A 26448-nucleotide genomic window follows, 5' to 3' on the forward strand; every position below is an offset into this window, starting at 1 on the left:
TCACTATCTCCTCAGGATAGAATCCGAGCACCAGGGGCTGCTCCAAAGCCCCTGGTCATCTTGCGCCTACCCACCTCTCCAGCCCCGTAACCTTCACTCCAGCTGATCAGATGCCCACATTACCTGAAGCTCTGCACACACACACCCCTTCCACAAACTCCCTCAGGTTGCACATGCTTTCCCTTTCAACTCCGTCCTGATGGGGTTTAACCCATCATCAACCGAATCAACCCATTTTAACCCAACATCACCTAATTTTAAAAGACCAGAGGCTCCCACATACTGTTATTTGTTCCTGGGTCATGCTCCCCCACCCCACCTCTGTAATAGGTAGTGAGTAAAAGACAGTCCTGCCTCTGAGGTGCAGATTAATGCCGGCTTCTCCATTCCCTTCCCACAGCTACTGCCTGATCAGGGCCTTCATCGGCACATGGGCTAGTGGTTCTTAAACTTCAGGGTGCCTCAGAAACACCTGGAATCATCTGCAATGCACATTTCCAGGCTCCATAGCCAGGAGATCCACCTCAATAGGTCTGGGTAGGGCCCAGAATTCTGCATTTTTAAACTTTGCCTCCTCAAACTGCTTCACCCGGAGCTGGGCACAGTGAGGTCTGCACTCATGCCAAGTCTAGCAAATCAGAAAGAATGGATGGGAGCACAGGTATATGTGTGGGCTAGCCTCCCCCCACAGAGCTACCCATCAGACTTCAATGCCCCTGGGCTTGGAGCACCTTCCCAGCAGGCTGGGCAAGAGCGAGTATGCCTTCCCAGGTGAGCTCCATCTGACCCAACACAGGATGGGAAGATAGGTCCGGGAGTTCTGAGCCTACTGCTTCCTGGGGGCTGTGACTGGGCCTGTCCTGCTTGGAGGATCTGTGGCCGAATGCCATGTGGACCAGTGTTTTGTGGCTCCAGTGAGAGATGGGCTGAGGCTCCTGCAGAGGCGAGCAGTGGAGCATGAAGGCATCCAGGCAGCCTTTGCCTGGTGGGGGCCATTAAGGCTCTGCACTGGGAACAAGGTTGTGGGAGAAAGCAATTAGTGGTGAGGGAAGCCAGTGAATCAGCACACAGAGTCGGCTCGCTCTAATTGAGCCAACGAGTTTGTCCTGTTAAGTGTGGGCTCCCAGGGACAGGAGCTTCATCCTTAAATGCAAAGCCTTCTTCAAGGTGGCAAAGGGAGGTAAAACACTACCTCCCACCCTTTGAGAAAAGAGATGAGCCTTTTTCTTCACTGCCCCACCCCAGTGCCTGCCTCTAACCTGGAAATGCTGATTTTCTCAGCTGACGGGGTCTGTCTTTGGACAAAGATTTTTATTTTCTCAAGAAAGAGAGAGATTTCTAGTTCAGGGTCAGGGTATATGAGCAGATTGCCTGTGTTTCAACTGTTGTTAGGAGCTTTTCGATGTCTCAACTTCTTTGCGGCTGTATTCCTGGTCTATCAGTTTGGAGAATGTGGTTAGTACACTCCCCCAAGATGGTTTCTTTTTCTTCAGGGTTTGTTACCTCAAGGTGGCGGTACACTTTTCCTGTGGTTTTGTCCCCTCCTTTCTGAGCACTGTTCTCCTCTGTCTTGGCATCATTTCCCTCTAGATCAAGACATTATGAGTTCTCTTCTGAGAAGGTACAATGAAACATTCACTGATTAACTAAATAAGATGTTTTTCCAAAATGTGTCATTTTTCTACCACCCTAATATTTGCATTTTAATGGGACATTTGAAGACTAAAAAAAAACCCTTAATGCCCAATGAATTGGAGGTCTAAGGTTGGAACAGACTGGGGAGTTGGTAATCTGGCTAGGAGGTCCTACCCAGGTCCTCCTAGATCCCACCACAGAGTGGGCAGCACTCTCCTCCACCTGCTTGTGAGATCTGCTGGTTCAGAACTTTCCAGATCCCCGATCTCATTGACTTTATTTTTCTCTCCCTTCTATTTTTGTTTCCTAGGAACGAGTGGAATATCTCTTTCTCATAATTTTTACTGTGGAAGCATTTCTAAAAGTAATAGCCTATGGACTTCTCTTTCACCCCAACGCTTACCTCCGCAATGGTTGGAATTTACTAGATTTTATAATTGTGGTTGTAGGGTAAGTATCACTACCTTTCTCTCTTCCCTCCCCTCACCCCTTACTATCCACCAACATGTGCCTCTGTTTCCTTCTGTTATTTGTATCTCTTTTTTATTTGGTCACAGCGGCACTGGGCACCAGGCAAGATGAGAGGATCCATTAAAAGTCACTTTGAATTCAGACTTTCTCCAAAGGGAAAAGAGCTCTTACTTAAGAACATCTCCCTCACATACATGCTCACATGCGTGCATTCACACACACACACACACACCCCACAACACAGAGTGGAACCTGAGGGCTTTTAATGGAACTCAGCATCCTCTTTGCAGCTGAGGAGATTCCTCTGCTTGAGGTCTTTTATTCCATCCCCAACCACATCTGGCCCGACAGCTCTTCGAACCAGTTCCCCTGCTGTGTTCCTGAGCAGAGTTCGTCCAGTTGGCCTGGCGAGCAGCCCATGGGCATGGGGGTGGGGCTGAAGCTGGCATAGGTGCCATGGATGCCCACTCTCAACTCTACAGTGGGCCTCATCGGGGGCCCCAGGAAACAGGCTGCTTGAGATAAGTGGGTGAGGAAACAACAGAGAACTTTGAAGGGCCAAGGTCGTGGGTGGCCTAAGTAGAACCAAATACACCTTCCCCAAACACGCTGTTCCGCTGTAGCATGAGATAAATCAAGGTCAATATATGCTTTAAAAAAAAAAGCAATGTAAAGAATCATAAATAAAATTCGGAAGTGGTGATCTCCTTATCTAGGAGTTAGCAACTTTACAAAAAGATCCTGTACATGTGCTATGTGAAATGTAGTTCATTAAGACACAGTTGATGAAGTTTTAACTGCTCCTCTCTTTTGTGAAGGGAGGGCACCCTACAGCAGATTCTACTTGGGCTTCTCGAAGCTGATCTGTCGTTTCTCTGAGCCTGGAGAGTGGTCACATGGTAGCCACCTTGCATTTTTACTCCCGTGGAGTTCCGCTAGCCTTCAGCGTCAAGGTCAATATGTCACTGGGCCCATATCCCAGGAACCTATTTTTGATTGGCACCATTTGTGCCATCCCAGTGAAGACAGGTCCTTGTGGACTCCTCCAGAGCACTCACTGCTCATCATCTCATGGGAGTGTCTGGTCTTTCCTGCAGGAAATAACAAGAGCAAATCAAGACCATTGAGAAGTTATATCCTTGCCTCTGGCCATCTGGATGACTTATTAGGGTTGTTTGGAACTGCTTTAGGGGTTTTTCTTTGTTGTCTTTTTTTGCACAGCCAATGAAAGACACACTTTGGCCACATTAACACCAAGGATATTTGGGTGACATGAGAAGCACTAAAGTTATTGGAGTATTTGCCAGGCATAGATCTGGCTCCAGAGGACTCAGAGTGAGGATGCAGTTATAAGAGAATTTGCTGCTTTTGTTCACACCAGGATAAACAAAGAATAACCAAACAAATGCCTTGAATTAACTCCGGTAAACCATAGCAAAGGCATTTAAGGTGCCTTGTTCCACATGCCCCTAAATCCTTTCAAATTCAGTGTCTTTCTCACGGCCTCGGGCTCTGGGGAACCTTTCACATATGCCTAGAAAAGAGCCCCAGGAATGAGATTGATAGAGAGATAAGGGTGCCTTCAGGGACTAATTTTGTTTTGGCAGAGAAACCATATCTTCTTCTCATGTTTATGGAATGAGTTAGAGTTGACTGCGTACCATGCTCTGCCCCCTCCAGGGCCTCAGCTGCAGCCTGGGAGGTCGAAACCGGAAGCACAGAGCAGAGCTTAAACCAGAGCTCAGGAGGGAGGGAGCAGATGCCTTGCCTTGCGGTCTGCGTCTTCTGCTTGTTTGGACCTTGCTTTACCCCTCGCCCTGCTGCTCCTCCTGGTAACCGCAGAGGGCAGGCTTCGTGGGGTCAGCCCAGATTTCAGTCACATCTTTCTGGGGTCTGGGCCATGAAGCTGATGAAGAGGAAAGCATCCAGACTGGCCCTCTTCCAAAAGATGCCTCTGGTTGGCTGTTTAAGCCACAGAGTTTTTGATGCTAGTGGTTGCTTAGCTTGTGGCTCACATGACCAGTTGGGCTTTTCCCCCATTACTAGCATGCACGGACATATTTGACACCCAGTTTCTCTTCTCCAAGGGCATTGGTCCTAGCAGCTCTCTGTCTAGTCTCAATCTTGGCCCATCCTTCTAACTTGAAAAAATCACACACACACACACACACACACACACACGGTGTAGCAACGTCCTCTCTACTGCTATGCCTCCTTTTCCTGCCCTTTTTTTTTTTTCTTTAGTAAATGGATATCTGTCTATTTCCCTTATGTCTCCTGGGAAATACCTACTCTCCTGGGCCCCTCCTCTGCAGCCACTTAGGGGACGGTTTCTTGGGCTCTCCTACAATCAGAGGGGAATCTGCCTTGCCCTGGGAGAGCCGGGTTTGCCTGCCTGCTGCCTGAGTGCCAGGCCAAGAGCTGCTCTCTCATGTCGGCATTGCCACGCGGGGTCCTGTGACAAGAGGCATTGCCTAACCCCCACAGACCTGTCACATTTCCTTCCTAAAGTGGAAGGGTGTCCTTGGTACAGTGGGGAGATGAGACTGCTGAATGAAAGTGGGGAGGACTTCAGAGGCCTCTGTGAGCTACCTCTCCCCACCTCAAGCCAGGGACCTAGGGATCCTCACTAGATCCCCCTGCCTGAGACATTCTACTCCAGCTGCAAGGGCTTTTGCTACCATCTCTCTCCCAGTATGGTGGCCCTGCCTTTCTGAACTGCTGGGCCCTCTAGAGCTGTGTTGTCCTCTTTTTACAAGCTCCAACTCCAGCTAAGGAACTGCCAGACACAACTCCTGAAGAATCCCCCTGCCAAGCATCCATATCTGAACCCAGCCCTTAGGGACAGATAGGCACAAAGCAGTGGGTTCAGCTTTACAGTATCTAATCAAGGAGAAACACACCAGCCCCTACAAGCCAAGAACACTTCCTAGACCCATTCCTGAATTTTCTACCTTTTCAAAATTAAAATCAGACACTTAATAAAGTGTCTGCGTCAAGTTGGGGCAGAGAAAAGAAAAGAAAGTTGTCTAACCTCTGTTCCCTTCAATAAATAATATTATGTGAACATCTTGTACCCTAATAAGCGTATTGCTTTCTTCCAGGAAATACTAGGAACCAAATCTGGTTTGGATTTGGAATGTTGTTTGACAAACTTGCAAACTGGTCTCCATTTTCTAAGATTTCAGCGATCTAGACTTCAGTGGAAAGAACATTTCTCTGCAGAGAAAGAAGCCCGTTTCCCCCATCCTGGCAACTCTGCCTGGGGTTCAAGGCATCACCAGCTAACAATATGACACCATCAAACTGCCAAGCTGAGCTGAAAGAATCACAGGGCTGAGAAAGACTTTAGATGTGGTCTGGCCAGAGTTGTCAAACTTCTTTTAGCTACAAAACCCATTGTTCAAGCAAAGCCTTACTCAGAGAGCCACAAAAGCCACTCTATTCCCGCCACTTATCTCTGGCCTCGCTGCCCAAGAAGTCCCTAAGCAGTTCCATGGAGCACAGTTTGGAAATCCTTCATCTAGACCAACCCCGTCCTCGCTGGGCCCTGCCTAGATTTGTGTTTCTGCAAAGCTAAGCCCCCAGCTGCAGCCTCCTGTGTTTCCAGATCCAGTTCCCTGGGCATGAGTCATTTCAGGAGCTCAAGCCTATTCCTCAAGAACGAAGTTGCCCTGGCCTCGAATGCAGGTCAGATGTGGGGCCCCAGTTCTGATACCTGGGCTTCCCCCTTGACCCCCGGCCACAGCCCAGCACACACTCTGCTGACAGTGAGTTGGTAGTCATCTCTCGTATAAAGGACAGAAATTGCCCCCATGTGTCCTTTCCCCTATTTTTCTTGGTTACCACAAAAGCCCAAAATTCCGGGCTCCCATTCCCACGTGGTTCTTTGAACCCTGTGCCCCCTCTCCCTCACCATCCCCCTGAAACCTTTCCACTGTGCCTTGTGTTCCCCACAGCCCACTGCCCATTCAGGGGTCAGCAGACATTTTCTGTAAAGGGCCAGATACACATTTTCAGCTCACAAGCTATGCGCTTTGTCCCGACTAGTCACCTCTTCCGAGAAAACAGCAATGGACAGCAGCAGTATGTGAATGAGGGGTGTAGCTGAGCTCCAGCAAAACGCCATGTACAGAGCGAGTGGCCCAAGGGCTGCCCTAAACCCTCAGCTTTGTCTCTGGCCACTCACTTAACCTCCTGGCTCCCCCAAGGGTCCTACTCCATCACAGTCTCTCAAGAGATGGCCACTCTCTCCCAAATGCCTTGTTCCACAGCCAGGAGGTCAGGAGAGGGGCCCTGCATTTCTCTTATTTCTGCTTTCAGACTGCTGGCCCTCCCCGCTTCCTAGCCACCTCTGATTCTGATGTGTGTGATCAAACCCTTCCACTCCTACTCCCTATGGGGTCCCCTTCTAGGCCTCTGGGGACTCCTCATTCCTTGAAGACAGGAGCTCTTGGCTCACTCTCAACTCTCTCCAACCTCACTATTCCTGCTGTCCCCTCCAGTAGCTTCTTGGTTCCTTGATATCTACACCCCCCACCCCCCCCCAGGGATCCTGACTCCATCCTATCTCAGATGCCCACTCCCATGGTGATAGCCAATATCCCTGCGGTAACTAATAGCCGTGCCCTCCCCCATAATCTCAAACCAAACACCCTGCTCTGGAAACACTACCAGCCATCTTTCCAGCTTACTCCCTCTAGCACTTTGACTCTGACAATCCATTCATCCTGTCCCATACTCTCTGTTCCTCTGCCCGTTGTGTCCAGTCCTCCTTTTAACCAGCTTAGATGCCCAGCCCCATCACAATCTCTCACTTGTGTGTACAGTCAACTTCCTTCTTCCTCTCTTCACTTACCTTGCTCATTTGGAAAAACACCAACCCTAATCAAATCCAACTAGATGGAAATCCATCTGGTACCTGAAGCTGTGCCACTAAAAGGAGTAGAGAAACCTGCAAAGCTGAGCTGATGGGTTTCACCTGACACTTGTGACCACAAACTTCAAATAGGTCCTTGATGATACCTGGCAACCCTACTCTATGTGCTACTCCATTCACTCCTCCACTTACTTTGGTGAGTCTTTTATACCTTAGCCTCCCCCTTTAAACTTCCAATACCTGCTCCCCATTCACATTTTCAGCCGATGACCTTGCTACCTGTTTCCCTGAGAAAACACATGTAACCAAGGAGAACATCTGTACCCCTATGATGTACCTTCCCATTTGAACCATGATAAACCACCCTTCCCCTATCTAGGGCCAGTACCCTTCAGGGTGCAAGAGATTCCTTCTGCCTCCTGCAGGACAGCAATCCTTCCAGTAATTGTTTTCTCTCTTCTGCATGGTCAGATTGTCTATCTCTGTTGCATACCTCCCGTCACATATAAAAATGCCGCTGGATCTCCCATTTAAAAACAAACACGACTCCCTTGATTCCACACCCTCTTCTGGCAACCATCTTTTTTCTTCTACTACCTTTTCCAGAAAAATTCCTCAGAAGTGTTGTCTATACTGTAGCCACTAGCGACCAGCCGTGCGGCCACTCCGTACAGGATATGTGGCTAATCGGAGTTGAAACACGCTGTCCATGTAACATATATGGCAGATTTCGAAGATTTAGCACAAAAGGAGTAACACACATCTCATGAAAAATTCTTTGGATTTATTACAGTTGAAATGATAATATTTTGGTTATGTTGTAGTAAATAAAATATATTATCACAGTTAATTTCGCCTGTTTTTACTTTTTTAATGTGGCTGCTAGAAAGTTTAAATTATATATATGCCTCATAGTTGTGGCTTGCATCATATTTCTGTTAGCGCTATCTCAGACTTTTCTTCCTATCCTCTCTTGAGCCCATATCCATTAGGCATTTGTCCCCATCACTTCTCCAAAACAGTTGTTTTCAAAGTCTCAGGAGTCTGCATGTTGCTAAAGCCAGCGGTTAGTTTCCCATCCTTGTATCTGCAGCACAAAGCCAATGTCTATGGGATCTTCTATTTGTGCCCAGGCAAAATCAAAGGGGAATCATTAGGAGTAAGGAGGTGTGTGGGGACGAGAGAGGGTGTGGTTCCTGGCCATGTGAGGGCAGGAGCTAGGAAACCCTGGAGTGGAGAGAGGGCACTGCAAAGGGACGGAGACACTCCAGCAAACTTTAGCAACTTTACACTTCTGTCCAGGCCGCCCAGCTTACACAAAACCAGTTGTGTTTGTGCACGGCTTTATGACTGCAAAGGGCCTGCCCATCGCCTCTCAGACCTCTCTGGGCAGTGGTGATGCCCTTGGCAGGGCGATACCCACACCGAGGGGATGTCATCTTAGGATGGTCACAGTCCTTCCCACGCACACACCTTGGCTCTGGTTCCTGGGCTGGGGATGCCTGCAAACTCTGCTCTCCCAAGCTTCCTCCAGAGAATTCAGGGTCTGACAGCTCCGTCTCCCCTTCCTCTCTTCTAGGCTTTTTAGTGCAATTTTAGAACAAGCAACCAAAGCCGATGGGGCAAATGCTCTGGGAGGGAAAGGAGCTGGATTTGACGTGAAGGCACTGAGGGCATTCCGTGTGCTGCGCCCCTTGCGCCTGGTGTCTGGAGTCCCAAGTAAGTAAAGCCATTCTTCTGGTTCACAGTGGTATCTTGTCACCCACCCCCTGCTGTCCTGTGCTGAGTTGCCAGGAGCACTTTGCCAGAAAAATTGATTCCATATAAACAGCGGTGTTTTTTCTTAAATGAATTTCTTTGCTTTAAAGAACCTAACTCTGATGTGAGTCCATGAGAACACACTGTAGCCCCAGCTCCTGTAAACTCCTGGAAAGAATCCATAGCAGCCAAACAGCCAAATGAAGACAGGCTACCCGGAGAAAGAAATCCCTTGGCCATCTGAGCCCCGCCCCCACTCCCTCCCCCTACCCCCAGGCCCTGGGCTGGGATTTAAATACATTTGCAGCAGAGGAGCCTGGTGAGCAGAGAAGGCTAATCCCTGAGGCTCAGGGTCAAAGTATTTTAGCCAATGAGATTATCTCTACTTTCTGTATTTTTCCAAAGAACAATCAGAAAAGCATCAGTGGATGTTCAAAAAGTTCTATTTGCCATTTCTCTCAACCCTCTCCTTCTTTCATGTCAAATGGGACATTTCCGGCTTCAGAAGCCCTATTTATGGACAGGCTGCCTGCCTTTGTGAGAATTGGTTTTGCCCAAGGGTGGAGGGTGTTCAGCTCTCTGAATCAGGCCAGAGGGCATTGGAGAGATATTGTCTATCCAGATATCAGTCCGGTGGACAGCCCCTCTTCTACCTCTTCCTCCAGAAGCCTGCCCCACTATGGATGAACCCCAGGCACTGAAAACAGCAGCTTCGGGCACCCAGCATCACCCCCAACAAAGCACAGCCCCAGTTGCTTTTGGGGATTAAGTCAACTTTCAGAGAGCTCCTCATTCCACTCCTCCTTGATCGATTGGTGCGATCTGAGCATAATTCTGGACTTGCGTGCTGAGATTTTTCCCTCTCAAGTCAGCTCCATCAGATCTGGCCCATAATTCAAGGTAGAGAAGGTCCCTATGACTGGGCTGAAACCATACAAGCTTGGAGATGGGAGCAGGGGACAGGAAAACAAAGACGTCCTCTGAACACCAAGCCCTTACCATAGAAACGTGAAGAACCTTGTATTAACCTGTTCTATTCTTTCCGTACGTGCACAGAAGAGTGAAAATATTTTCCCAAAGAAACCTAACTAACCAGCAGCAGAGCAGGACTAGGAAGTCAGGTCTCCTGACTTCCAAACCAACTTTCTCTCCTATACAACTTCTTGTAAAGGATTAGCTAGTATAAAACTCTTGATTGTCTTAGACTTTTACAAATATATCCCATCTCTTCAATTACATTATAAGCCCCTAGAAGCCCAGAACTGTGGCTTATATTGTCTCTGTTCCTGCACCATGCCTACAATGGTCTCTACAAGTTAGGGGAATTTACTAGATAAATGAAGGCAAGAGTTGGAATGTTTTCTTTGCAGTGGAGCCCCTTGGGCAAAGTCTGTGGTCTGTCTTAAACTCAAAAGTGAACGTGGAGCTAAGCCACACAAACACATTTGGAACAGATTCTTTCTACTTGGCCTTAACCATTTTAGGGCATCTAGGACTGGAAACAGTATACAGTCGACCCTTAAACAATGTGGGGATTAGGTGTGCTGATCCCCACCTTGCGCAGTTGAAAATTAACATATAACTTTTGACTCCTCCAAAACTTCACTACTAATAACCTACTGTTGACCAGAAGTCTTACCAATAACATAAACAGTTAACACATATTTTATAGGTGTTATACTATATTCTTATAATGAAGTAAGCTAGAGAAAAGAAAATGTTATTAAGAAAATCATATAGGGGTGTGCCTGGGTGGCTCATTCGGTGAAGTGTCTGTCTTCAGCTCAGGTCATGATCCCAGGGTCCTGGGATCGAGCCCTGCATTGGGCTCCTTGTTCAGTGGGGAGTCTGCTCCTCCCTCTCCCTCTGCCCCTCCCCATCTCATGCTCTCTCTCTCCCTCAAATAAATAAATAAAATCTTAAAAAAAAAAGAAGAAAAAGAAAGAAAGAAGGAAGGAAGGAAGGAAGGAAGGAAGGAAGGAAAGAAAGAAAGAAAGAAAGAAAGAAAGAAAGAAAGAAAGAAAGAAAGAAAGAAAGAAAGAGAAAGAAAGAAAGAAAGAAAGAAAGAAAGAAAAGAAAGAAAGAAAGAAAGAAAGAAAGAAAGAAAGAAAGAAAGAAAGAAAGAAAGAAAGAAAGAAAGAAAGAAAGAGAGAGAAAGAAAGAAAGAAGAAAGAAAGAAAGACTGGGTGGCTCAGTCAGTTAAGCATCTGCCTGCTCAGTGGGGAACCTATTCCTCCCTCTCCATCTGCCCCTCCCCACCCTGCTCGTGTGCTCTCTTGTGCATGCTCTCTCTCGAATAAATAAATTCTTTAAAAAAAGAAAGAAAATCATATGGTGGGAAAAAATACATTTACAGTACTGTTCTGTATTTATCCAAAAACAGTCTGCCTGTAAGTGGACCTACACAGTTCAACTCATATTGTTCAAGGTTCAACTGAGTATGATGGCCAAGATCCAATTTCCCTTTTGTGAAGCCTAAATTCTTTGGGTTTTCTTGGTCAGTCAGCCATAACTCAGTAGGCTAAAATCAAGGAATGAGAAGGAAGGGGAGAATAACTTTGAACATGACTTTAAGGAGCTTAATATGATGGTACAGCCAATGTGTCAGTGATAGGAACTATGAACTATTCCAAACTTCCAACCAAACTACAGCGGACATAATGAATCTTACCCTCTAATATACATGATTATTAGGAGCCCACACTTTCAGAGCATTGTTCTGGGTATGAGGACATACCATAAAAAACAAATATAGTCCTTTTACTTGAGGAATCTGACAATCTAATAAGAGTGTATCAGTCAGCTTTTGCTATAAGAACAAACAATCCCAAATTCTCAGTGACTTAAAATCAGAAACATTTATACCTGGTCATGTTACATGATGATGTTGGCCAGCTGCCACTTTTCTGGGCTTAGCTGGACTCTGGGCTTGACCAGCTTCTATATGCTACCTCATTCCAGAGCCCAGGTTGAAGAAGCATCCAGTAGGCCATGTTGTCCTCATGGCAGAGGGCAGATGCTCAAAAAGGGGGCAAAGAGCTAAGCCACACAAGCATATTTTAGGCTTTTGCTCAAAATGGCTTATATCATGGCTACTCACTTTCCAGGGGCCAAAGCAAGTCACATTGCTATCTTTGTCCCAAGGATAATGGGACACAGAATTATACTGTACCTACAGAGAAGCAAGGGTGAATAATTGTGAACAAAGAGCACAGTCTAAAACAAAGAGATTGAGGAGTTTATTAGCAGAAATAGTTACAGTAATTACTCTAGTACAGAAGTTCTTAATTAGAGATGCATATGGTTGAGAGTCACTCGTGCTTCAGTGCATTAAAAAGGAGAATCAGATTAGATACAGTAGCTAGGGTTCCACTGTAAAAACTTCCTAAAGAAGGTGTCCCATCTCCACATGCATTTAATTAATGGTAGAACTGTAGAGTGGGGTCAGGAAGAGGTAACATACCTTGGAATTCTCTCATCAAGAAGATGAGGACATGGTACAGTACCTCAAAGATAAGGCCTTAATAGTACCTACCATGCAGTCCAAGAAGTTAGCTTTGTCGTTGAAGATGATCACACTGAGATGGTTTTGCAGTTGTGGGCAGCCTTGCAGGTGGCTTCATGCTTATACATAGGGCTAACAATTGTGTCTTGTGTTCCATGGGTCGCCAACAGAGTAGCTCTTTTTGGAGCTTAAAGGAAGGGCTAATCCAGCCTGTCACCCTTTCTCCTGGAGAGGTATATGTGCGACTTTTAAATAGTAAAGTATGTAGATCACAGTGAACAAGTGCCCTGGGCTAGTTTGGTTGATATCATCCAGAAAGATGTCAGCAATATCTCCTACCACTACAAACCTAGACAAATTCCATTTCGTAGACCTTTTAGGTGTCTTCTTTCATATTTCAGCAGAACTCCTCGAAAGAGTTGCCTCTATCTGTTGTCTTCAATTCTTGTCTTCTCGTTCTCTCTTAAATCCACACCAGTCAGGCTCTCTCCCCCATTACTCCAGTAAAACATCTCTTGTCAAGACCACCAGTGATTTCCACATTACAGAATCCAGTGGTTAGTTTTCTGGTGCTGTTGTATTTGATCTAGCTGCAGCATTGGATGTAGCTGATCATCCCTTGTCTTTTTTTTTTTTTTAAACATTTTATTTATTTATTTGACAGAGAGAGAGCACAAATAGGCAGAGCGGCAGGCAGAGGAGAGGGAGAAGCAGACTCCCTGCAGAGCAGGAAGCCCAACGCGGGGCTCGATCCCAGGACCCTGGGATCACGACCTGAGCCGAAGGCAGATGCTTAACCGACTGAGCCACCCAGGCGCCCCTATCCCTTGTCTTTAAATCACTGTCATCACTTGGCTACCAGGACACTGTTCTTTCTTAATTCGTTTGCTTTTCCTTATCAGAATCACTTGCTGATTTCCCCTCACATTCTCATCCTCTTAACATTGGAGAGCTGCAGTCTCGATCCTTAGACCTCTTCTATATCTCAGGGATACTCTGTTCCCTAGTATCTGGCATTAAATATCCTGAGCCTTCTGGCATTAAATGTCACTTAAATGTCTTCTAATAACTACAAACTGTATGTTACCAGCCCAGACCTCTCTTCTAAACTCCAGGCTTGTATACCTACCTGCCTATTCCATTCCTTTAATTTGATGTCTAAGCATCTCGAACTTACCACATCCATAACAGAACTTCCAATCTTCCCAAAGTCTTTCCTGTCTTGGTCAATGTCAGCCTCATCCTTCCAGGTACACAGGCCAAAAATCTTGGACTTACTGCTTTCTCTCACCCTTTGTAGGCAATCCTCCAGGAAATCCTATCGGCCATACCTTCAAGAAACTCCTGTTTCTTACCACCTCCAACACCTCTCACCTGGATCATTACAGTAGCTTCCTAACTGGATTCTCTGTTTCCATGCTCACCCTTTGCCACAGCTTAGTCTCAACACAGTAGCCAACATGGTCCTTTTGAAATACAAATCCTTGTAAAATATACATCACAGCTGTGCTCAGAGCCCTTCAAGTCTCCCCTCACTCACTGATGAGAACCAGAGTCCCACAGGGCCCTACACAGTCTCACTTGTCTCTCCTCTGAAATCATCTCCCTCCACCCTTCCCTTCTGTCTGTCCCTCCTTGCCAGCCTCCGTGACCTCTTTGCCATGCTTCCAACATTCCAAACCCAGCAAGACTTCATGCTTGCTGCTTCTTGTGTCCACAACGCCCTTTCCCCACTCTCTGCTGGGCTGGCCTGCTCACCAGACCAATCTCCACAGAAATGTCATCTTACCAGAGAGGCCCGCTCTCCCCACCCATGTCAGCCATGCTCATATCTCCTGTGCCCCCTCCCTGCTTTATTTTTCCCATTTTACTCATCACCTTCTGTCACACTGTATATGTACTTGTTTATTTACTTACTTTCCCCTTGTCTCACGAGAATATAACCTCCATGAGGACAATTTTTGTTCATTTTGTTCACTGCTATATCCTCAGCATGTTCAATGCCAGATAAATCTCTGTAGACTGAATGGCTGTCTCTATTCAGCCGCCTCATGGCTGAGGGGCAGCGCTACATGCAGCAGTTACTAAGAACTACCCAGCTCACTCAAATTCTAATGCTAAACCAGCTTCCAGTTATAAATGCCTCTTTAGCATTTCCAGAGGGTGTTTATTTCTTCTATCTTATTTGATCTTCGTGACAGTTGTGTGATATTTGGATATACACATATGTTATTTCTTATAACAAATAGGTTAGTTGGATGGTTTGTGGGATATGTAACTCTAAGCCCAAAAAGTTGCTCTTATTTTTTAAACATCCATATGTGTATTAAATGCCATTGAAATCTTTTTTTTTTTAGAGAGGGAAAGAAAGAGAGGAAGGGGGAGGGGCCAAGGGAGAGAGAGAATCTTAAGCAGATTCCACACCCAGCATGAAGTCCGACATGGGGCTCTATCTCTCAACCCTGAGATCATGACCTGAGCTGAAACCAAGAGTTGGGTATTTTAACCAACTGAGCCACCCAGGTGCCCCATCATTGAAATCTTAAGATCACAGATTATGGAGTGAGAGAGATGATTGTAAGGGTGTAAGCCATATATTAATTTGACAAAACCTACTGGGTGCACCCTTGATAGAAGATTCTGGTAGCTGTTACAGTAGATGCAGAAATGAGTCAGATACTGGGGCGCCTGGGTGGCTCAGTCGGTTAAGCATCTGCCTTAGGCTTAACCTAAGGCAGGTCATGATCCCAGGGTCCTGAGATTGAGCCCTGCATCGGGCTCCCTGCTCTGCAGGAAGCCTGCTTCTCCCTCTCCCTCTGCCTGCCTGTCTGCCTACTTGTGATCTCTCTCTTTCTGTCAAATAAATAAATAAAATATTAAAAAAAAGAAATGAGTCAGATGCTAAGTGTGTTCTCAAAAAGACTGAAAAGTAGAAGAAAAGATGTTCAAAGAAATGATTGTATAGAACAAAAATTGGAGAGTGCTCTCCCCCTGCCTCAGAAAAAGAGCTTAAGAAAAATGTGATGAGTTCTGTGACAAGAATGCTTTGGAGATGCCACACTTTTGGGAATCGGGATAAAGAATCAGGAAGGTTTCTTGAAGGAGGTGGCATTTGGAATAGATCCTAAAAGATAAATAAGGAGAGGCATTCTAGAAAATTATGAAGAGAAAAGAGAATGACTGTGGCCCTGGGGTTGTATACAATACGTTTTCGGAGGTGATTTCACTCTGGATGTAAAAATTAGTTGACTCTTTCGATGCAATTCTGTGTAATTGAAAGTTTTGTCCATTTTGCTTCATCAGTTAAGGATCTCAGTTCCCACTGCTTGTGAGGCATGCATACTGTACCAAAGGATAGGCCATATGGAATAAATGTTACACAGTGAACATGAACAATAACATGGAGGGTTGTGATTAAATATTTGCAATGTATACAACAGGAGTGCATTTGTGTGGGGGGCAATAAGCAAAGGGTCATTTCCTCCTTTCCATGCAATCCCATATGCTCTCCTGGAGAAGAACTTTCAGGAGTGGATTGAATAAAGGGATCAGACAGATGGAGGTGAGAAGGTGTTTTTTAGATTGGTGAGGTCTTTGACAAAAACTCGTAGCAGCCAACTTGATTTGACAGTGAAGGGGATTGAGCAGTCACCTCCATGCAAGACCAGAGCCAGCCTTAGAAAATAGCATCCATTCACCGTGAACATTTATTAAGCACTTTCTGTAAGCCAAGCACTAAATGAGGCCCTGGAGACACAGAGATAAATAGAATACTATCCCCATCTGTTAAGATACTTGAATGCCATAGAGACTTTTCATGGGACATGCTTTCCCTGTGATATGAGTATTTATAAGATTAGCTCTTTCTCAGTTAAAAGTGTCATTTCTGGAATCACACAGAATAGAAAACAGCAATTAAACAAGGGTTTGCTTCCTAATTGAGAAGTGAGAAGGAGCAGTAAGGACCATGTGTGGAGAGGGGTCAGACCCTTTCTTCCTATTTTTTCTTGCTGAGATTAGAACTGTTTCCTGAAAACAAATCAACACCAATCAGCCAACAAATACCTGTTGATTGGATACCAGATAGAAAGTGCCAGGAGAGACAAGACATAGTGGTTTTGAGCAAGAGCTCTTGAATCAGACTGCCTGGCTTCTGCACTGACTTACTCTGTGACCTTAAATAAGTTATTAAGCCTTTCTGTGCCTTAGCTTCCTCATCAGTAAAATGGAAATAACAGTAGAACCTATTTCATGTGGTGTTAGAAAAACTAAATGAGTTAATGCATGCAAAGCACTTAAACAGTGCCTTGCTTCTAGTAAGTGCTCAGTTAAATGGTAGCGGTTACATTACATTGTATCCCATCAATTGATATTACACAAGGCATGTAAAATGGAAGAACACGACAAAATCACTATCAAGACAAAACAGATATACTTTATTTCTTTAAGATTTTATTTATTGATTTTTGAGAGACAGAGAGAGCACAAGCAGGGAGAGGCAGAGTGGGAGGGAGAAAGAATCTGAAGTAGACTGCACTGAGCACGGAGCTCAAACCCACGACCCTGAGATGGTGACCTGAGCCAAAACCAAGAGTCAGACGCTTAACCAACTGAGCCACCCAGGTGCTCCAAAAGAGATATACTTTAAATGGTAAAGAACATTTAAGAGTTAAATAGCAACATGAGACCAAAAACTACCAGAGAGGCATTATGTATGCTAGTGAAGTAGATTCAAGGGGTGAGTTTACCAGGGACTGTGGCAGCCCAGGAAAGCTTTATGAGGAGACAGTATTTGAAATGAGCCTTAAGTTTTTGGTAGAAGATGTAGGGACAGAGATGAAAGGACATGCGGGGTGAAAACCTCGTTCGTTTGGGTCACCAGCCCAGGCCAGCACGCAGGTCTCCGTGTGGACCAGTCCTCCACTGAGGAGGACATAGTGAGAACCGGGTGAGGCAGTTCGGCACAGAGCAAACCGCAGTGGGTCCTGGATGCCAGGCCAGTAAGGCAGTTTTCTAAATAGACTGTTCTTTCCTCTCTGCTGCAAATATCCAAAAGACTGCATTGCAGAGTGACAGCAAAATGCCTCGGGAATCTCCTCAAAGAGTATCAGAACAGATGGCAGATCTTAGACTCCAAGGAGGTTCAGTAAGCCTCCCTGCACACAGCTAGCTGGTGGCAAAGCTGGGGTCAGAACCAGACCAAAGCAGCCTACCCTCTCCCACCCTGCCCAGCCTCCTTTCCGGAGGCCAGGTCCAGGGCATCCTGTTCTCTGAGCACTCCACCAGAGACCTTACACTACAGAACACCTACCACACTGCCTTTATTGCTATTGAGAGAATGCATTCTTGACTTAAAACTTCCTGCTGCAAAAGTGACAAACTCACCTGAGAGCCTAAGTACCCAGGTGAACCATACTCATCCCGTAATGCAGTTTTTCCCCCAGAATGGCTTCTCCCCTCCTGGGGATTAGTAACTGTGAAATTGGCCACACTGATTAGCAAACGCTGCCAGTTAATCAGACCCATTGGGGGCATATTAGAGCTGCTAAAAACAACTCTTCTGAGTGTTTTTACACTTTGATGGTTCAAAAGCAGTTATGCCATTCTGCCTGAAATTAGCTCTTCGGTAAGGTGGGCCACAGTGGATTTGCAGTCACCATTACTGCTCCCAGGACAGTGTTCCCAGGGGGGTGCCTGCGCTGCAAGGGAGGAGGAGAGCTCAGGTACCAGAGATGGTCCCAGCAAAAGCTCCCTCACTGAATTTAAGGACACCTTACTGTTCCAGATTTGATGAGGGAAAGCCTGCGTAGAGCTGATATTTGCAAATCAAGTCACTCAGCTCCTGAAATTTACAGATTTTGAAACCTGCGTCCCAGAGAAGATCCATGAGTCAGAGCAGAGGCTTGTTGTTGTCCTCTCCCCACCCTCTGCTCTTTCTTCTGCCTGTGTCATCACCTTCCTGGACCTCCCTTTCTTCTGATTCATGTGACAATTCCATAAAGTGCCAGCATGTTGCAGGTGAGGCAAGAGAGCTTAAGCCTGAAGTGGACAGAAGACTCAGATTCCAGCCCTGCCTTCACGCCCACCTAGCTCAGGTACCTTGGGCAGGTCGGTTCGCTCCAGATCTCTGTTCTCCCTGTAACTTGAAGGACCTGACCTGCCTGGCCTCTGCATCTCTTTCTCCTTCCACATGCTCTTCCTCTCTGCACCAGCTGACGGCCCTTGCCAGTAGCAGGCCTCTTGCCTCTCCACTCTCAACTTTCTCTTCCCTTTCATTTCCTTGGACTTGGCACCTCTTCTTCCCCTCACTTTCTAATTTGCTTTCTCTGCCTTTTCATCCCTTTTGTCCTACAGGGATCTTAAATGTCATGGGACCTAAAACCAAAATGAGGGACCTTAAGCCACTTACGAGGCTACTTGATACAAGGTCAGGGGCAAGTGCCTAAGTCCATCCTTCTCTCTACTTCTCCCTAGGAGGGACCAGAAGCTGCCCATCCCATGCAGAAATCCTGTCTGCAGCATCTTCTAGGTCCCTCATCTGCTACTTTCTTTTACTAAAACAGGAAACCTTGTTCCGTGCATTCCTCTCATGGTGCCATTCTTGAAGAACGTCTGAGTGGGAAGGAACATTAGATATCTGATCCAACCAAGTTTCCATTTTACAGATGAGAACACTGCAGCAAGACATCTTAAATGGCCTTCTCGGGGTCACACAGCTCCCTGGTGGCAGGCAGACAGAACTCAATTCCTACACCCCCTGTAAAAAGACTGATAGGAGTCATGATGGGACCCTCCAGTTTCCTATAGGGTTTGGAGCTCACAGAGCTCCCTCACACACATTAGTTCATAGCCACCCCAAGAGGGAAGCCTGAGGGAATGTCAGTGCTCCTTCCCACTTTCCCACTCCACTTGTGTTCGCTAAGGCAGGGCAGACCCTCTGGAGGACAGCCATAAACAGTGCGGCCTCTTAATATTCCAAACAGGTTGGCTGGCCTGCTTTGCTGTGAGGAGTCTGAAGTCAGCTCCCTGGTGTTGGCATTCCTTGCCTACCAGAAACAGAACAGAGTTTAGAATAGGGTCCCGCCCCGGTCCCCCAAAACCTGTCATGTTCAAGGCAGCTGAGAGTTGATGCCCATCCCTCTCCCATGTCACCCAGCATGATTCTACTATTGCACCCCCCTCCTCTGATTTGGGAGCTCTTGACCCCTCCCTTCCAGATGCCCCAGAATAGGAGGTCAGGGGCACAGTTACAACCCCAACTCTGCTACCAACATCTCTGTTCCCTGCTTCACATTGCCTCAGTTTCTTTATCTACAAAGTGAGATTAGTGATGAGTATTCCATGGACAGGGATGAGGTTTTACCTCTCAAGCCCCAGGAGCATCTAGCAACAGACTCCTTTAAATCCACCTCTTGAAGAGAGAGGTTATGGATTGTGATGAGCCACGGCATCAGGTAGTAAGGAAAGGAAGATGACCCAAATGCAGCAAAACAAGTTAATTTAAACAGTGAGCATATTTCAAAAGTTCCAGGCCCTGTTGTCATGGAGTTTTACTGAGAGGTTATTGAATATCAGTAACAGTATCTGACTAAACCAGGAAAATCTCTATTATTTGGTGTTCTACATACAGCAGCTTAAAAAATAATAATGACAAAGAATGTATCCAATCACGCAATAACTTCTCATATTTACTAAAGGAAAGCACAGATATTCCCCCATGATGAAAATGTCCCTTTTTGATTTAAGAACAAAATGTAGGTGGTGATAAATGTTAGGGTTACCACCAACTAAAAGCAATATTCAGCATCAGTGCACGGCTTTCAGACTGCAAGAGCTTTATTGGCTGATTAATTGGCCCAGTGGTCCAGGAAGGCAGGGACATTGTCTCTAATTTATAGATAGGCAAATATAGTCCCAAGTGCTTCTCCCAGAGTAATGAACAGAGATGGATTCAGACTATTTTCCAAGTCAGGAATACTCCCTGTAGGACTCAGGTCACTGTGGTTTAGAGGAGGGCACATTTTCTCATCAGGATGCTCCATGTGGCTTTCAAGATTGAGGACAATTGATAGGGTGCTGGTTTATTTATGTTTTGATGGTTGGTGAGAACCTCTTTGGTTACAGGGACTAATGAGAAATGGTATCATTGCCACTTAGAGACTTGTGAAAAAGTGGGAGGCACTCTGGGTCTGCAGGTGAAGAAACCAGGATCTAAGTCTGGCCAGCGAAGTGACCTTATTGTTTAACCTCTGACCTTCAGTTTCCTCCTCTGGGAAATGAAAGTTTAAACTGTATTAACCCTAAAATTCTTCTGAGCCATATCATCACATGCTTCAATGGCAGAGAACAGCAGTACCCTGAGAATTTCTTTTTTTTACTCACTAATTCTAGATGTAGTCATTGACAGGGCATGACCTTTGGCAAATCCCTTTACTCTTTAGCTCCCAACACATTAGCAATCAGGCCAGAGGTGGGAGAACATGTCATATAGTAAGTCAACAATATGTACTTATTTATTTATAAGATTTTATTTATTTATCTGACAGACGGAGAGAGAGCACAAGCAGGCAGAGCAGCAGGCAGAGGGAGAGGGAGAAGCAGACTCCCCACTGAGCAGGGAGCCTGACATGGGGCTTGATCCCAGGATCCTGGGATCATGACCTGAGCTGAAGGCAGATGCTTAACTGACTGAGCCACCCAGGGTGTCCCAGTCAATAATATTTATTAAGTATTGATCATGTGCCCAGGACTGTGGCAGGGGGCAGCTCACAGAAGGAGAAAGAGCTTCTTAAACTCAGGAAGCTCCATGATTGAGTCTCTTTTGTGCCTGGCTCTTTCCTGGAGATCCCCAAACATGAAATAATAGCCAGCAGCAAGGTGACTGTAACCTAATTTAAAATAATGATAATAATAAAGGCCACTTAGGCTTACAAGTGACCCATGCTTTATAAGTGCTGGAAGGAAAAATGAGGGGTTAGAAAATGAAGATACAGTGGGGTCAGTGTCTCATGAAATGATCAATACACAGAGCATGAGCCCCAGGTACCTGTTATTCTTGGTTTGTTCCCTCCTGCTGATCCATGATAATTAGTAGGTGAAGACATAGACAGTGGAGTCCAACTACCTGGGTTCAGATTCCCAGAGCCACCACTTACTAGCTATATGCCTCAGTTTCCTGATCTATAAAATGGGGGTTAAAATTGCATTTACTCCACAGAGTTGTTGTGAGAATTAAATAAATAAATGCTCATAAAGTGTTTAAAATTGTGCTCAACACATAAGAAGCATTCAGCAAATATTAGCTATTAGTATTCCTGTGGGTCCAACTCTCTACCTACCTCAGGCTCCAAGTTGGACTGGTTAGAAAAGGGGAAATACTACAATTGATTTTTAAAAATTAACTTTAATGAAGTATAATTTATATTCAATAAAATCATACATTTGAATTGTGTATCATCACAAATGTAATAACTTAACAATAGTATAATTTCATTTACCCAAACCCCCATCCTGTGTGATGGTTATATGTCTTTTTTACTTATATATATATTTAAACCCCATCCTACAGTGTTAATATATTTTTTTGCTTTAAACAGTTTTCCCTTTAAGTAAATTATGAAAAAACATAAGCATAGTCTTTTATATTTACCCACTCATTTGTCATTTCTAGTGCGCTCCATTCCTTTCTGTAGATCCAAGTTTCCTTCTGGTATCATTTCCCCCCACCCTAGGATTTATATGACACAGATCTGCTGCTGCAGAATTCTCTCTGCCTGTGTCTTTATTCCATCCTGTTTTTGAGGAATATTTTAGCTGGATATACAATTCCTGTTTGACACATTTTGTTTCTCAGAACTATAAAGATGCCATTCCATTTTCTCTGGCCTCCATTTTCTCTGATGAAAAGTCATTGATATTCTTATCATGGTTCCCCTGTACATGTTTCTTTTTTTTCTTGACTGCTTTCTAGATTTTCTATCTTTGGCTTTTAGCAGTTAACTACAATGTCCCTTGTGGTTTTCATTATATTTTTCCTACTTGGAGTTCTCTGAGCTTTTCAGATTCATTCATAAGTTGAAAGCTTTCATCAAATTTGGGGAATTTGAGGCCATTATTTCTTCAAATATCTATGTATTTTTTTGCTCCAATCTCACGCTTCCCTTTCTGAGACTACAATTATACTATGTTAAGTGATTTTATATTATCTCATTGGTCCCTGAGGCTTTGTTCAGTTTTCTTCAGGTTGGTTGTTTTTTTTTTTTCTTTTTTCTTTTGGTCTGTTTCATAGATCAAATAAATTCTGTTGATTATTCTTCCAGTTCACTCACTTTTTCCTCTGCTGACTTCATCTTCATTAAATGTATTCAATAAATTTTTCATTTCAGTTACTCTTTATAGGATGTCCATTTGATTTCTTTTTATGTTTTCAATTTATCTGTGAAATTCCCTATCCTCTCTTTAAGACCATATACTTCTTTAATTCTTTTAATATATTTTTCTTTAATTCTTTAAACATTTTTAAGCTGTTTTAAAATCCTTGTCTGCTAAGTCTGACATCTGAGCAATCTCATTTAAGTTCCCTGTTGAAAGATTTTTCTTGATTATGTATCACATTTTCCTATTTCTTTATATAGCTAGTGATTTTCTTCTGCATACTGGAATTGTGAATAATATGTTATAGAGAACTGGATTCTATCATCTTACTAAGAGCGTTGATTGTTCAGCAGGCACTTCAGTTACTGACTGATTACCATGAACTTTTGTAGGCTTGGCTTTTCGCTTGTTGGTGCAAACTGATTAAAAGCCAAAGCCCTTCAACCTCTAAACTCCATTTTCCTTTCAGATCTTGTCAAAGCTTCTTTACAGGCTTTGTCAAGAGTTGGTCTTACTGGGGCCCCTGGGTGGTCCAGTCAGTTAAGCATCTGCATTCAGCTCAGGTCATGATCCTGGAGTCCTGAGATCAAGCCCCATGTTGGGCTCTCTGCTCATTGGGGAGCCTGCTTCCCCCTCTCCCCTCTTCTTGTGCTCTCTCTCAATATCTTTCCCTCTCTCTCTCTCAAGTAAATAAATAAAATCTTTTTCTTAAAAAAAGAGTTAGTCTTACTGTAGGGTAGGTTACTTATTCCAGGTGTACCTTTCTGGTGTCTCAGATTCCCAGGGTATTTTTGTTTGTTTGTTTGTTTTAATTTTATTATGTTATGTTAGTCACCATACAATACATCATTAGTTTTTGATGTGATGATCCACGATCCACTGTTTTTGTGCACCCAGTGCTCCTTAATACCCATCACCAGGCTAACCAATCCCCTCTCCCCCCTCTTCTCTAAAACCCTGTTTGTTTCTCAGAGTCCATAGTCTCTCATGGTTCATCTCTCCCTACAATTCCCCCCCCCCAATTTTTCCCTTCCTTCTCCTAACGTCCTCCATGCTATTCCTTATGTTCCACAAATAAGTGAAACCATATGATAATTGACTTTCTCTGCTTGACTTATTTTACTTAGCATAATCTCCTCTAGTCCCATCCATGTTGATGTAGAAGTTGGGTATTCATCCTTTCTGATGGCTGAGTAATATTCCATTGTATATATGGACCACATCTTCTTTATCCATTCATCTGTTGAAGGGCATCTCGGCTCTTTCCACAGTTTGGCTATTGCGGACATTGCTGCTATGAACATTGGGGTGCATATGGCCCTTCTTTTCACTACATCTGTGTCTTTGGGGTAAACACCCAGGAGTGTAATTGCTGGGTCATAGGGTAGCTCTATTTTTAAATTTTTGAGGAACATCCACACTATTTTCCAAAGTGGCTGTACCAACTTGCATTCCCACCAACAGTGTAAGAGGGTTCCCCTTTCTCCACAACCTCTCCAACATTTGTTGTTTCTTTCCCTGTCCATTTTTGCCATTCTAACTGGTGTAAGGTGGTATCTCAGTGGTTTTGATTTGAATTTCCCTGATGGCTAATGATGATGAACATTTTTTCATGTGTCTGTTAGCCATTTGTATGTCTTCTTCAGAGAAGTGTCTTTTCATCTCTTCTGCCCACTTTTTGACTTGATTATTTGTTTTTTGGGTGTTGAGTTTGAGAAGTTCTTTATAGATTTTGGATACCAGCCCTTTATCTGTAATGTCATTTGCAAATATCTTCTCCCATTCTGTGGGTTGCCTCTTTGTTTTGTTGACTGTTTCCTTTGCTGTGCAGAATGTTTTTATCTTGATGAAGTCCCAAAAGTTCATTTTTGCTTTTGTTTCACTAGCTTTTGGAGATGTATCTTAAAGAAGTTGCTGTGGCCAATGTCAAAGAGGTTACTGCCTATGTTCTCCTCTAGGATTTTGATGGATTCCTGTCTCACATTGAGGTCTTTCATCCACTTTGAGTTTATCTTTGTGAATGGTGTTAGAGAATGGTCGAATTTCATTCTTCTGCATGTGGCTGTCCAATTTTCCCAGCACCATTTATTGAAGAGACTGTCTTTTTTCCATTGCATGTTTTTTCCTACTTTGTCAAAGATTATTTGACCATAGAGTTGAGGGTCCATATCTGGGCTCTCTGTTCTGTTCCATTGCTCTATATCTCTGTTTTTGTGCCAGTACCATGCTATCTTGGTGATCACAGCTTTGTAATATAGCTGGAAATCGGGCAACGTGATGCCCCCAGCTTTGTTTTTCTTTTCCAACATTTCCTTGGCGATTTGGGGTCTTTTCTGATTCCATACAAATTTTAGGATTTTTTGTTCCAGCACTTTGAAAAATGTCATTGGAATTTTGATCAGGATGGCATTGAAGGTATAGATGGCTCTGGGTAGCACAGACATTTTAACAATGTTTATTCTTCCGATCCATGAGCATGGAATATTTTTCCATCTTTTTGTGTCTTCTTCAATTTCTTTCATGAGCGTTTTGTAGTTCCTGGAGTATAGATCCTTTACCTCTTTGGTTAGGTTTATTCCAAGATATCTTATGGTTTTTGGTGCTATTGTAAATGGAATCATTTCTCTAATTTCTCTTTCTGCAGTTGCATTGTTAGTGTATAAGAAAGCAACTGACTTCTGTGGATTGATTTTGTATCCTGCCACATTACTGAATTGCTGGATGAGTTCTAGTAATTTGGGAGTGGAGTCTTTTGGGTTTTCCACATAAAGTATCATGTCGTCTGCGAAAAGAGTTTGAATTCTTCTTTGCCAATTTGAATACCTTTTATTTCTTTTTGTTGTCTGATTGCTGTTGCTAGGACTTCTAGTACTATGTTGAACAATAGTGGTGAGAGTGGGCATCCTTGACGTGTTCCTGATCTTAAGGGAAAGGCTCTCAGCTTTTCCCCATTGAGGATGATATTCACTGTGGGTTTTTCATAGATGGATTTTATGAACTTGAGGAACGTTCCCTCTATCCCTATACTCTGAAGAGTTTTAATCAGGAAAGGATGTTGTATTTTGTCAAATGCTTTTCCTGCATCAATTGAGAGGACCATATGGTTCTTCTCCCTCCTCTTATTAATGTGTTCTATCACATTGATTGATTTGCGAATGTTGAACCACCCTTGCATCCCAGGGATAAATCCCACTTGGTCATGGTGGATGATGCTTTTAATGTATTGTTGGATCCTATTAGCTAGGATTTTGTTGAGGATTTTGGAATCCATATTCATCAGGGATATCAGTCTGAAATTCTCCTTTTTGATGGGGTCTTTGCCTGGTTTGGGGATTAAGGTAATGCTGGCCTCATAGAATGAGTTTGGAAGTTTTCCTTCTGTTTCTATTTTTTGAAACAGCTTCAGTAGAATAGGTATTATTTCTTCTTTGAATGTTTGGTAGAATTCCCCAGGGAATCCATCAGGCCCCGGACTCTTGTTTTTTGGGAGGTTTTTGATCACTGCTTCAATCTCGTTACTGGTTATTGGCCTATTCAGGTTGTCAATTTCTTCCTGTTTCAGTCTTGGCAGCTTATAGGTTTCCAGGAAGGCCTCCATTTCATCCAGATTGCTCAGTTTATTGGCATATAGTTGTTGATAATAATTTCTAATAACTGTTTTTATTTCCTTGGTGTTAGTCGTGATCTCTCCCTTTTCATTCATAATTTTATTAATTTGGGTCCTTTCTCTTTTCTTTTGGATAAGTCTGGCCAGTGGTTTATCGATCTTATTAATTCTTTCAAAGAACCAACTTTTAGTTTCGTTGATCTAATCTACTGTGTTTCT

General features: G+C 44.2%; 1 protein-coding gene across 12 annotated transcripts in view; it reads left to right on the plus strand.

The window, feature by feature from the left end:
- Positions 1–26448, plus strand: part of CACNA1C (calcium voltage-gated channel subunit alpha1 C) — a 653963-nt gene that overhangs the window by 382212 nt on the left and 245303 nt on the right. For all 12 annotated transcript variants that reach the window (XR_010411642.1, XM_064591748.1, XM_064591749.1 and 9 more), the window contains exons 4-5: positions 1946–2085; positions 8565–8704. Coding sequence is in view for 11 of the 12 variants with exons in the window: in XM_064591748.1 (XP_064447818.1) it covers positions 1946–2085; positions 8565–8704 (280 nt within the window). In the remaining variant the exon portion in view is untranslated. The remainder of the gene's footprint in view (positions 1–1945; positions 2086–8564; positions 8705–26448) is intronic.

Source organism: Mirounga angustirostris, unplaced genomic scaffold (assembly GCF_029215605.1).
Source record: "Mirounga angustirostris isolate CCGP_5_RB_7025 unplaced genomic scaffold, mMirAng1.0.hap1 SCAF_5, whole genome shotgun sequence".
In the NCBI taxonomy this organism is placed as follows: Eukaryota; Metazoa; Chordata; class Mammalia; order Carnivora; family Phocidae; genus Mirounga; species Mirounga angustirostris.